Consider the following 17399-nt stretch of genomic DNA (forward strand, 5'->3'; position numbering starts at 1 on the left):
ACAAACATACTGTCTGTCAATATATAAACACCATGCACGTGCTGGGGGCCAGACCGCAGGTGTTGATCACAGCAACACTCTTGTCACACGTGCACATCCTTGAATGGATCCACCCGAGACGACTACATACTGAACATGTATATAATAATGTAGCATGTTTGCTTGGAAATCTCGCTTGGTTTCGCCTTTAACATGTGTAAAAAGCACAAAGCATCTTCAGAATCTCTCGGTGGAGCTATTCTGTTACGTTTAAAGTAATGTTTATGCTTAAAGTGCACTGAAAGGGTACCCATTTACCCTCACGGAGATCCAAGTTAAGATTGTGACATACCATATCACAATATTTATTCAGTATCATGTGAGGTGAAATTGGGTTTAACGTCGCGTCCAAGATTATTGCACTTATATAGCGACGTGCATGCACGTGTATGTGTGTGTGTGGCTGCTTGTACTAGTCCGGACTGATGCCGATTTATAGTGCTAGCTCACTGAGATACCATGCCGCAGTTTAACATGAATTCCCCACTCAGACACAGTATACTGACTCCGAGCCGACCAGTCCTTGTTTTAGCCCCTTAATGCCGAGCGCCAGACAGGGTAACAACAAGCACAATCTTTTAACGTCTTTTTGTATGACGCGGCCCGGGATCGAACCCCGGACCTTCCGCTCTCCGGGCGGACGCTCTACCACAAGACCACGGAGGCGGTCATTCAGTATCATGAATAATTATAAATTAAATTCACATCGACATCATTAAATATAAAATGTGACCAACCATGAGATAAGGGGCCTTGTTGGTGAAAAATCACATTTTGACTTCTTAATATATTTTCAAAGTGCAGTATCGTAGCACCACAGAATTACAATTCATAACCTTCAATTAATATTTATAATTTACATAGCATCAAACAGTTGGCCTCATTTTCTGCGAGGTCCCCTTTTCAGACGTAAAACTGTTTATGTAAAGATTGCAGTAGACATATGAGCTGAAACGTTTTGAAATAATGTTTTTATGACATTATGAACTAACAGGTAAAAAATAAGACATGTTTGTACAGTCGTCACACATGGCGATGTTTTACGGAAGTAAGTTGACGTCAAACATCTTTCTTTATGACGTCGCATCATAATTGTATCCTGGTGCCTATGAGGTTCCTTTTCTCCTGGTGGGTCACATATCTTATCTGACAATTCCGATTTTTTAAGCTTACAACAAACTCATTTCAGAATTTTTGTCATTTTCATGTTAATATCTATGTCACGTCTTGATCAGCAATCGATAAAACTCACACATGTTTTTAACATGTTCTAAATACCAATGTATTCACTGTTCGAACTTTGGGATGATAGCACACTTGAAACATTTGAAGGTGAGTCAGGGCAAGTGTAAGGTGTGATGGTTACGTTCAACATCACACTGTTTATTCAAAATTATAATGCTTCCACGCTCGTTTCTGATTCATGAAAAATAACTGACTTCTTCTTTGGCAGAATTAGCGCATCTTTAAAAAATCAGAGATCACACTGCCAGGACCGTTGACGTCAAAAGACTATTCGGTAATTTCTAGTTTCTCAATAGACTGTGACTCGGTGTCGTGGGTGTCGTCGCTGACGGCGGAGGAGGCAAGAGAGATGGCGGAGTGGAGACGTTGCCTCATGGTGTCTACAAACACCAACTTATCAGGAAGTCTTTCAGGAAGCTTGTATTCAAAGTCAGAACCCGCAAAAAAAGAGGGTTCAGGTTTCTGGCTAGCTCTCGGCAGTAAAGGGGGCCCGAAATATGTCTTGTACGATGGCTCCTTATACATTGTGACTTTTCGCGGACTCACGAAAACAGGGAACAAGGAATCGACAGTGGATTCTCGCCTTGTCTCGTTTTTCTTACTGGCGTGGGATTTTGACACGTTACTGAATCCTAACTCTCGCGGGACCTTTCCCGACATAATTTTGTAATTAAGGTCCCGGATGTTATGGAAGTACATTGGGGTGCTCGGCGTACCCCTCTTCAGCTTGTGTTTAAGCCGGGCTATCGTAAAAGCAGTTTTTTCGTTTTGTTTGAGTTTCTCTCTACGCGTTGAATCGTCATCTTCGTCTGGTTTCTTATGAGGGACGGGATGGCACTGTAAAGCCTTGGGGAGGTGAGACCGTGCTATTTCACCACGGGCTATTTTTGTTTGAATATCGGTATTACTCATCCCAGGGTATAAACGCTTCACCAGGGTAGATGTGGTGATATTCTGCTGAGTCACCCTCAGACTTGGAAACGAGGCATCTGCATGATCCCTACTCTTGGCACGTGACTTGGACTTCCGGCACTCCTCACAAGCGCTAGGTCCCATGACTTCACAGGAGTGAGAAGACCTCATCTCATCCAGGAGTTCATCGTCCGGGTCTGGAGTGTTCGGCTTGAGCGTGGATTGGGCTGAACTTATTCGGCTTCTTCCATCCCTGGGGTCGATTGATGGGGTGAGGCTCTGTTGCTTGTGGAGGATGCGGCTGGCACTGGAGTGTGGTCTTGACAGACCGTCATCGCGGCGCACATCCTTCTGCGCAAGTTCTAGAACATGGCGGCGGTTCCGGTAGGATGACCTTGCCCTTTCTTTTTCTGCTAGAAGGTATATATCGTCCACACTCAGAGTTTTGATATCACCAGGGGTGCATATGTTCCTCTTATAGGACAGAGACATGTTGGGTTGGCCGACACATCTTGTCATCTGAAAATATACAAGACAAAGATTGTAACATATTTCGTAACACAGACGGATGAATATTGCAAGGTGGTGTAAAGTGAAATGGGATTTAACGTCGTGTTCAAGATTGTTTCACCTATATAGCCTGCGTGTGTGCGTGTGTGTGTGCGTGCGCGTGTGTGTGCGTGCGTGCGTGCGTGCGTCCGTGCGTGTGTGTGTGTGTTTGTGCGTGTGCGTGTGTGTGCGTGTGTGGTGCTATCGAACTGAGTTAAACTACCGCAGTTCAACATGGATAGCCCACTCTGCCCGGCCAGACCGCGATTTATCCCTTTAATACCGAGCGCCAAGAAGGGTAACAGCAAGTAATAATATCTATTTTAGCGTCTTTGGTACAACGCGGACTGGATATCTGACCACCGACCTTCCGGTCTCCGGGCAGACTTTTCGTCACTAAAGTCGTCGAATTAATTAAATTTTGATGACGTGTTAATAATCCACCATCCAATCTTCAAATGAGTTGGCTTTATAGTTTTTAGCAAAATACCTTTACGCTTGGTATACCCGATGATCACATATAAAACCTTTGAATGTAAAAAGGTTCAGTACCCTTCAAAAAGGGAGGGTGCACATCTCTGGATCTACGTTAGTCTAATGTATACAGTTTTGTGTGTCATGGTGACAGACACGTGTAATTCATATCATCTTACATTGTCAGTCACGTTTTAATATAACAACGCTCCAGTGAGAGGGGAGAGTGCAGTGCGAGGGGGTTGTGTAGTGTGAGGGGAGGGTGTAGTGTGAAGGGAGGGTGTAGTGTGAGGGGAGGGTATAGTGTGAGGGGAGCGTGTATTGTGAGGGGAGTGTGTAGTGTGAGGGGAGAGTGTAGTGTGTAGTGTGAGGGGAGGGTGTATTGTGAGGGGAGTATGTGTGAGGGGAGCGTGCAGTGCGAGGGGAGGGTGTAGTGTGTAGTGTGAGGGGAGGGTGTATTGTGAGGGGAGGGTGTATTGTGAGGGGAGCGTGCAGTGCGAGGGGAGGGTGTAGTGTGTAGTGTGAGGGGAGGGTGTAGTGCGAGTGGAGCGTGCAGTGCGAGTGGAGTGTGTAGTGTGAGGGGAGCGTGCAGTGCGAGTGGAGTGTGTAGTGTGAGGGGAGCGTGCAGTGCCAGGGGTGTGTGTAGTGTGAGGGGAGAGTGTAGTGCGAGGGGAGGGGGTAGTGTGAGGGGGGTGTGTAGAGTGAGGGGAGGGTGAAGTGTGAGGAGAGTGTGTAGTGTGAGGGGAGAGTTCAGTGTGAGGGGAGCGTGAAGTGTGAGGGGAGTGTGTAGTGTGAGGGGAGTGTGTAGTGTGTGGAGAGTGCAGTGTGAGGGGAGAGCGTAGTGTGAGGGGAGTGTGTAGAGTGAGGGGAGTGTGTAGTGTGAGGGGAGGGGGTAGTGTGAGGGGAGCGTGCAGTGCGAGGGGGGTGTGTAGTGTGAGGGGAGAGTGTAGTGCGAGGGGAGGGGGTAGTGTGAGGGGAGCGTGCAGTGCGAGTGGAGTGTGTAGTGTGAGGGGAGGGGGTAGTGTGAGGGGAGCGTGCAGTTCGAGTGGAGTGTGTAGTGTGAGGGGAGCGTGCAGTGCGAGGGGGGTGTGTAGTGTGAGGGGAGAGTGTAGTGCGAGGGGAGCGTGAAGTGTGAGGGGAGAGTGTAGTGCGAGGGGAGGGGGTAGTGTGAGGGGAGCGTGCAGTGCGAGTGGAGTGTGTAGTGTGTAGTGTGAGGGGGGTGTGTAGTGTGAGGGGAGCGTGTAGTGTGAGGGGAGGGCGTAGTGTGAGGGGAGAGTGTAGTGCGAGGGGAGAGTGTAGTGCGAGGGGAGCGTGCAGTGCGAGGGGTGTGTGTAGTGTGAGGGGAGAGTGTAGTGCGAGGGGAGCGTGCAGTGCGAGGGGGGTGTGTAGTGCGAGGGGAGGGGGTAGTGTGAGGGGAGCGTGCAGTGCGAGTGGAGTGTGTAGTGTGAGAGTGTAGTGTGAGGGGAGAGTGTAGTGTGAGGGGAGGGTGTAGTGTGAGGGGAGCGTGTAGTGTGAGGGGGGTGTGTAGTGTGAGGGGAGCGTGCAGTGCGAGTGGAGTGTGTACTGTGAGGGGAGCATGCAGTGCGAGGGGAGCGTGCAGTGCGAGTGGAGTGTGTAGTGTGAGGGGAGAGTGTAGTGCGAGGGGAGCGTGCAGTGCGAGTGGAGCGTGTAGTGTGAGGGGAGCGTGCAGTGCGAGGGGGGTGTGTAGTGTGAGGGGAGAGTGTAGTGCGAGGGGAGGGGGTAGAGTGAGGGGGGTGTGTAGTGTGAGGGGAGCGTGCAGTGCGAGGGGGTTGTGTAGTGTGAGGGGAGAGTGTAGTGCGAGGGGAGGGGGTAGTGTGAGGGGAGTGTGTAGTGTGAGGGGGGTGTGTAGTGTGAGGGGAGAGAGTAGTGCGAGGGGAGGGGGTAGAGTGAGGGGAGCGTGCAGTGCGAGGGGGGTGTGTAGTGTGAGGGGAGGGTGTATTGTGAGGGGAGGGGGTAGTGTGAGGGGAGGGGGTAGTGTGAGGGGGGTGTGTAGTGTGAGGGGAGTGTGTAGAGTGAGGGGAGGGGGTAGTGTGAGGGGTGTGTGTAGTGTGAGGGGAGTGTGTAGAGTGAGGGGAGGGGGTAGAGTGAGGGGAGCGTGCAGTGCGAGGGGTGTGTGTAGTGTGAGGGGAGAGTGTAGTGCGAGGGGAGGGGGTAGTGTGAGGGGAGTGTGTAGTGTGAGAGGAGTGTGTAGAGTGAGGGGAGGGGTAGTGTGAGGGGGGGGGGGTGTAGTGTGAGGGGAGTGTATAGAGTGAGGGGAGGGTGAAGTGTGAGGAGAGTGTGCAGTGTGAGGGGAGAGTTCAGTGTGAGGGGAGCGTGAAGTGTGAGGGGAGTGTGTAGAGTGAGGGGAGGGTGAAGTGTGAGAAGAGTGTGTAGTGTGAGGGGAGAGTTCAGTGTGAGGGGAGCGTGAAGTGTGAGGGGAGTGTGTAGTGTGAGGGGAGCGTGTAGTGTGTGGAGAGTGCAGTGTGAGGGGAGAGCGTAGTGTGAGGGGAGTGTGTAGAGTGAGGGGAGTGTGTAGTGTGAGGGGAGTGTGAAGTGTGAGGGGAGTGTGTAGAGTGAGGGGAGGGTGTAGTGTGAGGAGAGTGCAGTGTGAGGGGAGAGTGTAGTGTGAGGGGAGAGTTCAGTGTGAGGGGAGGGTGTAGTGTGAGGAGAGTGTGCAGTGTGAGGGGAGGGTGTAGTGTGAGGGGTGGGTGCAGTGTGAGGAGAGTGCAGTGTGAGGGGAGCGTGCAGTGTGAGGGGAGGGTGTAGTGTGAGGAGAGTGTGCAGTGTGAGGGGAGGGTGTAGTGTGAGGGGTGGGTGCAGTGTGAGGGGAATGTGCATTGTGAGGGGAGGGTGTAGTTTGAGGGGAGGGTGTAGTGTGAGGGGAGGGCGTAGTGTGAGGGTAATGTGTAGCGAGACAAGAGGCGTTCAGCTGCACCGTCATGTGCCTGTTACTGTTTCGTATATCTGGCACAACTCGCTGTTAATAACCATTGTACTTAGCCAGTGAGTCGTAACCATCACGCGAACAAATATACCGCGGCTTTATGACACATTGTGGTCTTAACAATGTCTCAAAGAAGGGTCAAAATGAAAGGTCAAGTCTTACACCAGCGTTTTACGGGAACATTTTGTTACATGTTGCTGGGTCGCTAAATTACTGAAACAATACCAATGTGGCGTGATGTTTTGGATGTAAAACATAATATTTATAATATCTACACATTCATAGCGTAGTTACCATACTTGGAAATATGAACACTGAATAATATCTGAATGAAATATGTTTAAGAACCATGCCTTTATTCAGCGTATGATACGATCAATGAGAACCTCGGTACTATAGTACAGCATTTCAACCAAAAAAAAGCATTGGACGATTCCGTCTATGGCATAAGCGTGCGTTAATGAATCATTAAGAAATAGAGATAATACGACAAGGGTTAATGTTCTGTATTAACTCATCATATTGTTATTTAAACATAATTACATGTTTCAACAGTCATCTTTCTCATTTAAAATTGAGATTTTCAATTTTTTAAACAGTTGTTTTAAATCAAAACTTTAACAATCAAATTCTTCCCAAAAGAGTGGGCAAGAGATGTGTGTAGATATTTTTATTGCCCAGTAGAGATGTAAAGCAGTTTGAAGAGGGTTTTTTCAACCCCAATAAAAGTTAAGATGAAATCAGGTTGGCCTGAGTGTTAATAATACATATTTACGATCTCTATAACTTGAGGACTACACTGTCCACACTGTTACTGTCTAGCTTCAGAAAGGGCTAGTAAACAGTGCGGTGACAAACATATACAAATGTCAGGTTTTGAATATCAGTACAGTAAACTACGGTTATAACGAACACGCTTATAACGAACTACGGTTATAACGAACTAAAATTAGTAGTCCCTTTGAGTTCGTTATAACCGTAGTTCGTTATAAGCGTGTTCGTTATAACCGTAGTTTACTGTATTTAAAACATTCAAGTCGTTGCAATATACATATGTCGACATGATCAGCAGATCTTATGTTTTTAAATCCCAGATTAGCTCTGGTTATTATCCTAGGTTTGTCAGCACCATACCGGTGCTCGTGCATAAATATCTACCACCTGCGTGACTGTGGGCTGAGAAAGCCGGCACACCGTGATATAAATTAAATATTGCCTTCTCACTCACAATTAACATCAGCAACATGCATCGGGAACTGATGAACGTACATGGATGCGTCTTACTGCAAGGATTATTAGGCGCCGTTTTACTGTTTATTAACGTGTTGTATGACATCAATAATTTATTTATCGATTTCACCAACTGTTCTATTGGTATTACAAATTCTAATTTTTGGTATGAAAAAATAAGTATTGATTTCTCAAATGTGTTTTGTATTGTTTAAATGAATTGTTTTTATGATCGAGTTTGTGATGTCAACAATGTTTCATTCTTTTAAAACATTAAATCTTTTTACTATATATTGAAACCTACAAATACACCCATTTCATTTTTGTCTAAAAAATGTTTTGTGATTTAAATAAATGTATTTATTGAGATCTAAAAATACCCACTGTATTGTTATCTCAAAATCGATTTTGTGATACAAATAAATGTATTGATTTGATATCTTAAAATCAAATTCGTAATATCAATGCATGAATTGTTGATAGCATCGTGACGGCGACTCGTGAAGAATTTTTCACTTTTTTACAAGTAAAACTCGGTTATACCGAATGCACTTCCTCCAACCTAATCGCTTGTTCCGAATGTTCTATTAAGAAAATTATTAAGAATTCGGGATAAACTTGATGTGTATTTCCAAGTGTATGTTTGTATCCTCTTCTTGGTACACTTCATTATATCATAGTTAATGTATACACACACCCCGTACATCAGCCCTGTTCATCACATAGAAGTTGCGTGATAACCCGAAATACAATTGTATCTTGTGTCTTTACTTTGAATGCTCCTAATTGCAAAACAACGTATTTCAAAACCACACCATCCAACCCGACCCACCCAACCCAACCCATCACGCCATGCCATGCCACGCCACGCCACGCCACGCCACGCGCCGCGCCATGCCACGCCACGCCACTCTCCCCCACTCTCCCACAACGCTCACACCCTGCTCACACCCAGCGCTCTTAACTCTAAACCACACCCCCAACCCGATGCCAACAAAATAAATGTACCTATATCACTACCCTGTCACAGGATCCATATCGGTCTGCTCCCAATCAGTGATAGGCAAGTGTCTAGCGTGACATAGTCCTGTATACCCCGGCGGTATTTCACAACAATAATCCGAGCTGTGTTTTGATATGTGTGTCTTTGTCCAGTGGGTCAAAACAATCTGAAATACATATCTTCTTGCCATGGCGTGAACATCGACCTCCGCCACACCGGCCTCGGTCGCACTGCGAACACACCACATTCAGTATATTACCATGTTGGTGAACGTGTGCACGGGATGTTGAATAAGTGAGTGAATGTGAATGATATTCCAGCCATATCAGTGAGTGAGTGAGTGAGTATGGTTTTACGACGCTTTTAGCAATATTCCAACAATATCACGGCGGGGACACCAGAAATGGGCTTCACACATTGTACCCATGTCGGGAATCGAACCCGGGTTTTCGGCGTGACGAGCGAACGCTTTAGCCACTAGGCTACTCCACCGCCCTCCAGCCATATGAAGACGGCCGGTAAAAAAAACCGAGTCTGTATCAGACAAACCAGTGATCGACTGCATGAGAATCGATGCAAGCAATCGGAGTACTATGACCAAATCCACCAACTGACAGAGCTTGACCTCCCGATTCCCTTTTAAGTCGACCCTCACTACAAGCATAACGTGCAAGGGATCGTTCTGACCTTGAATCCCACAATGAAGTATTGGTTTGTTTGTTGTTTAACGCCACACTCAGCAGTATTCCAGTATATGCCAGCGGTATGAAAATAATTGAGTCTGGACCAGACAATCCAGTGATTGATGTCATGAGCATCGATCCACGCAATTGGGATATGATGACATGCATCAACCAAGTCAGCGAGCCTGACCACCCGAGAGACCCAACATTCACAAATTAGCAAGAAGCTGATATGTAGCTAGTCATGTACAACTTCTACCTGCGTCCAGATTTTTAACTTCCACTAATAAGACCTATTCTACCCCGGATCTTCACGGGTTGACGTATCAGCAATGTACGGGGTAGTAGTTCATCAGTCCTTCATCACAATTACATGTGTTGACTTATACACAACTTATTGGCCCAAGCAACCTATATGCTTGTCGTATGAGGCGCCTAAAGGATCGGCTGGTCGGGTTCAGGTGAATCAAACAATGACACCAGGTGTTCGCGAAAAGGTGAGCGTATCCTGGCCCCCGGTAGCACTCGTCACACACACATGAAACAGACACGGACAAAAACGATGTAAAAAGAAAGGTTAGGTTTAATGTTTACTGCACATACTGTTTACTGGGGGGCACGGGTGGCCCAGTCGTCAAAGGTGCCGCGATTCGCTGTGCAGAGTTGCGTCCCTTGGACACGTCAGAAACCTATGATTATGGGTTCGAATCCCGGTTCGCCCCGATTATGTTTCTGGGTTTGTCAGCACCATACCCGTGCTCGTGGGTTTCACCGAAGTGGTAAACGTCTGAGACCTGCATCACTTCGGGCTTTCCTCCCACATTAAGCTGACACGCCGCGATATAACTGGAATATTGTTAAAAGCGGCGTAAAACCCAACTCACTCACTCACTCACTCACTCACTCACTCACTACCTGCTGTTTACTGAGGCAAGCCTCGTGGAGATTCCGGGGCAGAAGAAATCCCAAATACGCCATTTTTGCCATGAGAGCTGTCTAGAAATAGACTAGATGGTTATACACTGTGACTTGTCGGGGTGTGTGTCATTCTATCAACATTTGTCATTCAAAACAAAGTCAATAAAGAACATATTTGTCACAAATGTCTTAACCAGATTCATACAGAGCCGTGACGAAACGTCTTTTGAAATTGTATTCCCCTACAAGCATTGAACCAGACACAAGCAATCAGACATATCTGTTCAAAAACAGGAGACACCATGGAATACTCACCACGACACGGCGAGTAATTTATCCTCAGTTACATCCAATTTCAAGCATATACGGTTCACGCTGTGCACGCTGACTTCACAACACCACCCAGTAGCTAGCTCTGCTCACCGACAGGAATCTTACAGAGAAGCAACTCCGGGTTGTAAACAAATATCTCGTGTGAGCTGTAAAGTAGCCTGCGTTTACCGAGCGCTTGGAAACCAATATTGATTATAAGATAATTCAGTAACAGGTCAGAGGTTAACCCAGAGATACAAGTGAGACAATTACTCAATGTAGTGTTATCTTTTGTTAAATTATTTACTGTATTGTTCAGTTGTTGAACGATCTTTTCAAATATATTTGGTTAAATAAGTATTTTCATGGTATTGTATATTTTAACGTTAATGGGTATTTGTTGCTTCTTATTGTTAAATGGAGTGCCATCTTGAATAGACTGTTTGGTTTGGCGACACGGCAATGGTAACGTCACGTTGTACAAAGTAGGGGCGATATAGTAAATATACCTTAACCGATTTTAATATATATCCGATAGCCAATAGGGGCAGTTCAAACACGTTTACAAATGCCAATGTCAATCCTACCATTAGTGTTGTCAAATAAGTGAAGACAGGCACGTTGCACGTGATTTGTTCCGTCTTTTACTTGATACTGTTAACTTCGAGCGGGATTGCTACCATGTTATTTTATAAAAGGTTTTAAGTAACATATCACATGTCTATATTAAATGTTCATTTATTTCTGCGTTATTTTATTATGTGACAGTTCATGCCATTTACAATTCATAATTAATGAAAGCCTTTCAATCCGATAACTTGAGCAGTTTCCAGTATTCTATAAGAACATGTAAATAATGTCTTAGATTAAAAAAACCCCACATATTCAAACATTGGTCCAACCAATTTGAAACTGTTTCTATGTTTTTGAGAAACATTTGTTCCAGAGCCTACTGGATTTTTTTTTTAAATTTGCTCAACTCATGGAAAATTGTTATAGCGCGGTGTGGTACACCGAAAGCGTGCATCATTGCTCATAATATCAATCACTGGATTGTCTGGTACAGACTTAATTGTTTACAGGCCGCCGTCATATGGAGCAGGACATGCGTGCTCTTTTCGCGAACACCCGGTATATCATCACTGATTTTCAGTGACCCATTCATATAATTTTCATTACCATTTTGTCTTTTACGCCAAGTGAAATATGTTTGGACAGATAATTCAGACTCATAATTCTCTTACGTTGACGTACGTTTTGAATTATTCTTCCACTTATCAAAAGTGTATTTCAGCTATGTATACATTACAGTATTCAATTCAATCAAAATTTAATATATATGACACATTTCTTAAAAATTCCCTGTATGTGTTAATTTTGTTGGGCTTCTCCTTCAGAGAAATGAATGGTCTAGTCTGTCTCGAACAAACTCATGGAGCGCCTCCATGGTCTAGTGGTATAGCATTCGGCCGTGTCATGTTAAACAGCACGCACGCACGCACGCACGCACGCACCCGCGTCGCTATATAAGTTCAATAATCTTTGACGCGATTATTTCACCTCACCCCCTAACGAACTCATCGCAATGTTTACACACTCGTTTCTCTCTTGATCTGTTGAAATTATGGAAAAAGTTAATAGTTTTAGAATTGTGATATAGAGATTTCTGAGCAACACTGCAGAACATAATGAATATGCTGACTGCGCACATATTTCATTAACGCTACACCACATTAGCCATTGCAACTCTTGTCGGGAGAGGCATCGCAGATTACCTAACACCTAAACCCTCTGTCTGAATAACACAATAGACTCGGTAACAATAAACACAGCCTTTGTCAACACTGCTCTGATATACAGCAGTGCATGGCGTGGTTGTGTAAACCAACCTTTGGAGACAGTTGATAGCGGATTTTATGCTCTGTCCGGTCCATAAATATCTTGAATTTCCACTTCAGTGTGTAGACAATGTGAAGTCACTTTATATGCCCTTGACAAGTCCTAACAAACCAGCCGGCCCTTCCCCGACACGTCTATACCGTTGGACACGATGACAAAGAAACAGTCAGGTGTTACAATGTGACAACTCGATCCTCATTTCAGTCAGTTCTTACCACAAACAGAGGTTCTGGGTAACTAGAGTGTTTGTCAATTAAATTTGTTTGGGAATCTTTGTAAATTTGAATTTGAAGCTCGGACATGTTCTATTCGCTGCATATACCTGTCCGTTTGTGATAGTCATCGATACTTTCGTTGCATGAATTTTATGACGAGAGAGAGCAAGAAAGAAGAGTGTTTGTTTGTTTATTGTTTAAAGACACACTCAACAATAATCCAGCTATATGACGGTGGTATGTTTATGATCGTGTCTGGCTGTTGATGCCATGAGCATCGATCCACGCAATTGGGATCGATGACATGCATCAACCAAGTCAGCGAGCCTGAACATCCTAACCCGTTAGTCGTCTTTTACGATAAGCATAATCATAAAGAGAGAGAGAGAGAGAGAGATAGAGAGAGAGACTCAACACCCACCAATTAGGAAAGGATCTTATATGGAGCTAGTCATGTCTTCTATTTCCATCATCATGTTTAAATTCCACAAATTCAAGTCCATAGTAGACAAAACAGGTAAATTAATAATTAATGTACCATCATGTAAATTTGAATAATGTTGATTTCATTAATGTGTCAATAAGTATAATCTTAAACACAATTACATGTAGATATAATACCCCATAAGTATTAATGTATCAGTTATTACAAAGAAATACTGGAATAGCCCTAGATACCACTTTGGTGAAACCCACGGACACGTGCATGGCGCAGACAACCCAGAAACTTTATCGGGGCGATCAGGGATTCGAAGCCACAAGCATAGGTTACTGGCGTGCCCAAGGGACGCAACTCTGCAGAGCGATTTGTGTCGCCTAAGACGACTGAACCAAAGGCCCCCACTAGCTGTTGATTATGTACTCGCAGTCACATTATCCCGTCACAACCACACCGTTTTGCATCAAATGTTGTGGCCGTAGCTCTATTTCACGTAATATCCTTTTAAGCTTCAGATCAACGTTTATCGTTCTCTGATCTTAATGCGGCAGTAAATCAGCTGTACGACCGCTGTGATGTTCTCTATGACGCTGTATGGGATTAATATCCGGAGGTTTGTCGTCCGCGTCCGCCACCCCACGTTATGAATACAGAGAAGGGTTAGTTACCTGGATATGGGGTGATCAATAATCGGTAAATCAGCAAATATTGATTTCATACACAAACATATCAGCTGTAACGTAACGTTGCTTGTAGGAACCGTCGATTACACACCGAGAAAGTGAACCATTGTAAACGCCTGTTGGATTATGAATATATTTCTGTAGCAAAACATGGCTGCCCTAGCGTTACCATGTACCAGAATAGAACCACGACAAATGCTATGTCTTAAAATTATCCGTTTAAAAATATTTCCTTTAAGGCTTCAAAATCCGTTGGGGCCTTTTTCAAAAAGGGTTATTCACTTAATGTTTGTAATGTATATAATTTCTTTGGTATTTTAGACGGTTTGCACAGTTCACCATTAACAAAGAGATGATGACGACTTGACTAAAACTTGGGGAAGTGATTCTAATATCCTACACATATTTGCCGTGTACTTGGACATTAAATAGTACTTTGTCAACTGATATATGGTATCGAATCAAAGTGTTTTTTCTAAATGATTTGTGTCTGAATATTCCACTTGTGCACATTATTATTTACAGGTTCCGAAATTCGTATTGTAGACACTAGAAGTTTCAGATAGTCGAGCATCTGTCGAGAAACCCGAATTCGAGACATCGGTATGTAACTGATACATTATTAAGTTAGGGACAATAACGAAGTCCTCCTAAACCCGCCTTCTAAATACTGTGTGTATATATGTCCAGAACATAAGATCGAGAAAACGCAATTAAAAATACATTTCTACATTTTCGAATTCCAAATGTAGAAGGAATGGACGTGAAAAAAAATAGAAAGCATATTGATGATATAGGAATAAATATTCATTTTAATATATCTAACCCTCCACTATATAACCATAATGTCTTATTGTACAAAACATATAAATCCAGTTCTTGTATCTGAAATGTTGTATACTTTCTTGCAAGCATGACCCTTATGACGGTAGACTTGGAGATGACGAATGTTATTCGCTTCATACATGATTAATTTTATGTACGCGAACTTTAAAATGAAGAATGTGATTCGTTGTACGCATAATCTTAACGTACATGTACATGCAGGTGAAATTCCAGATATCATTTCAGTTCATACCGGTGGACTTCGAATAGTTCTCCTATGACTCGTTTAATTAATGTGGATGGACTCCGATATTAGTCACCCTCGTTTCAACATTAGTGTGGATGGACTCCGAAATAGCAGATTTCCCTAATTTCATATATAACATTAGTGTGGTTGGACTCCGAAATAGCAAATCTCCCTCGTTTCATATATAACGTTAATGTGGTTGGACTCCGAAATACCAGATCTCCCTCGTTCGTTTCATATATGACAATAATGTGGTTGTACTCCGAAATACCAGATCTCCCTCGTTTCATATATAACCTTAATGTGGTTGGACTCCGAAACAACAGATCTCCCTCGTTTCTTATATGTTATATGACCTTAAGGTGGGTGAACTCCGAATAAACAGATCTCTCTTTTTTCCCAGATAATGTCAATGTAGGTGGACTTCGACATCATAGATGTCCTTCGTTTCATACACGTCCTTAATGGAAACCAGAGAATTTTTTGTAATGATTTACGTTGTGTTTTAATTCGATTATTCTTCTCAACCAAAAAGCAATAACTATGTTATGGCCTGATAGTGCTATGATATCAACGGGATACATAACTTTAGCTGCCCCGTGCGTTATTCACAGCGACCTGTCTAGAACGCTATCATTATGCAGAGACATGTGTCTTTGGCGTTGATAGAGGTCGGGATAAGGTACATGGTTCATTTGACACGTTACCCGCTCATAGTTAGGATTATATAGGTATTTATAGTTATGCCATGTTTTATACACAACGAAACCCCATACCCCTGACATATGTAATGTATTTTTAAAATCTCAACCGCTTGCAGCGATGTGCGTATTATCATAAAACGTGACACACTGTGTTTGGTCGTATATACATCTGTGTGAAGAATGTGATCATTAATGCTAAATATGTAATTAACTGATTAGGTCATACATATAAAACGTAATGCTGAGCCTAATACTCAATCGCCAAGTGATTGCTCATGGCGCTAGACTTAGAGCACCAGGCTTTACTACCCCAGATAACGGATCAGTACGCATTCCGATTGCATTCTCAGCTCCACGGGGAGTATACAATCCAAGCTGGGCGTTGGAAAGTTTTTGCATTCAAAATACCGATACCACTAGTTTCCGATTTAAAATCCACCTAAATTATCATGACATTATCATGACATTATCATGACATTTGTCCTTTCCTTGTGTGCAATGTTTTTGAAAATCTTATATTTGGTTAACACACATAATTCTTCACATTATTAATATTGTTGACTTTTACACACTTAAGTCTATAAAAGAAACATAGAGCGTTATACGAAAATATAGGATGAAGAGTTATACTTACAGCATGATGGACATGACATCCTGAGTCTTAACATCAGCATTCTATCCTGATCAGACCCTCTCACGCACCTGTATACTACCTGAACACAACATTGTAACTCCCGGGTGTATTAGATCAACACAACATTAGGAAACCGAGGTGTATTAACTAAACACGTTATAACAGAGGACTAAGTGACGATACCATCGCCGAACATATATCTACCTCTCGTATCAGAGAAGACCCATGATAACATCGGTTGAAGACTCGTGTCAGGTTTGTCTACTTACAGGTGCACTTCGACTCACAACTCCCATGAACCTCCTGGGGGTAATCGATCCCGTCCGGATATTGATTCCACGGCCGTTGATCTCTAATAGTCTCGTATCCATTGTCAATCAGTTGATCAACTCCAAGATCACTGGGCGGGGGAAAATCAATTCACAAACGAACAAAACGGTTTCTATACAAACTCATTCCAGTCACGCTTGTGGAGACATTACGTTAGAAATAAACCACAAACTAGGCTAGTAATGAACTAGTCCCGTCAACAGAAATATCGCACTAACATCGAACCGGTGAACAATGGGTAGACCGAGTGAGATATTTGTACCAGCTTGTGACGAAAACGGGATTTACATGCACTAGACTGGCATTCTTTAACTGGGTGTAAAGTTCCCTGCTAAAACCTAATCACGCCGCCACGCTTCACCCCATGCTGCTCATTGTAATACGCATTAGATCAAGGCAGATTTTGTTCGCTCAGGGGCAGGTAGCTAATGCGGGTATGTTAAGGTATATACTCCAACCTTGAGCTTATGCGCTTGTGGAATGGGAGTTAGGGCCTCCTAATACCCCATTGTATAATCATACAGGATGCTTCTCCTGTTTGGTAATGAGTTTGGTGATTGTAATTGATTACCTTAGCAATGGATAATAATAATAATAATAATAATAATAATAATAATAATAATAATGATGATGATGATGATGATGATGATGATGATGATAATAATATTAATAATAATAATTATAATCAGTAAATAATAATAATAAAAGAAGAAGTCTCCATTTCTAATGCGTCAAATGCCACTCAAATAAATGCTGATGACGGATGGTGCTTCATTACTATTACCCGGGGCGATGGATCAGTGTGCGCTCGATTTTCATTCTCAGCTTCCTGGGGAGTACACAATACAATATGTCTGTGGGGAAGATAGTCCCATTACCATCACATCCTTCTGCTGCCTGGTATCAAATATACTTTATTTATAAACTGTTTTCTCAAATATAGTATGTCTTGAAGTTTTGATTCAGCATTCTATTTCTGTCCTGGGTTTTGGTATAAACGTTTTCCGAATTGCATAAAGATGTGTTTATACATCTTAAGGATTGAATTTGGCAGCTAATTATTGACATTGACATTAATTTGTGAGTGAGTACGTGCGTGCGTCAGTGAGTGAGT

The 17399-nt window shown here is 43.5% G+C and overlaps 1 protein-coding gene across 3 annotated transcripts; it reads right to left on the reverse strand.

Annotated features, from left to right (window-relative positions):
- Nucleotides 1-1383: 1383 nt before the first annotated feature.
- On the reverse strand, nucleotides 1384-16512 carry LOC124141485. Of its 3 annotated transcripts, none has more exons than XM_046509519.2 (2): nucleotides 16225-16512; nucleotides 1384-2715 (listed from the first exon to the last, which is right to left on the reverse strand). In XM_046509519.2, the coding sequence occupies exons 1-2, from the start codon at nucleotides 16324-16326 to the stop codon at nucleotides 1552-1554; spliced, it is 1266 nt and encodes a 421-aa protein (XP_046365475.1). In that variant the 5' UTR covers nucleotides 16327-16512; the 3' UTR covers nucleotides 1384-1551. The 3 variants fall into 3 exon arrangements, with proteins under 3 accessions (XP_046365475.1, XP_046365476.1, XP_046365477.1); XM_046509520.2 differs by lacking the exon at nucleotides 16225-16512 and adding an exon at nucleotides 15956-16167; XM_046509521.2 differs by lacking the exon at nucleotides 16225-16512 and adding an exon at nucleotides 10313-10429.
- Between the last annotated feature and the right edge of the window lie 887 nt (nucleotides 16513-17399).

This window comes from Haliotis rufescens, unplaced genomic scaffold (genome assembly GCF_023055435.1).
Source record: "Haliotis rufescens isolate VD_foot unplaced genomic scaffold, xgHalRufe1.0.p SCAF_26, whole genome shotgun sequence".
Lineage (NCBI taxonomy): Eukaryota > Metazoa > Mollusca > Gastropoda > Lepetellida > Haliotidae > Haliotis > Haliotis rufescens.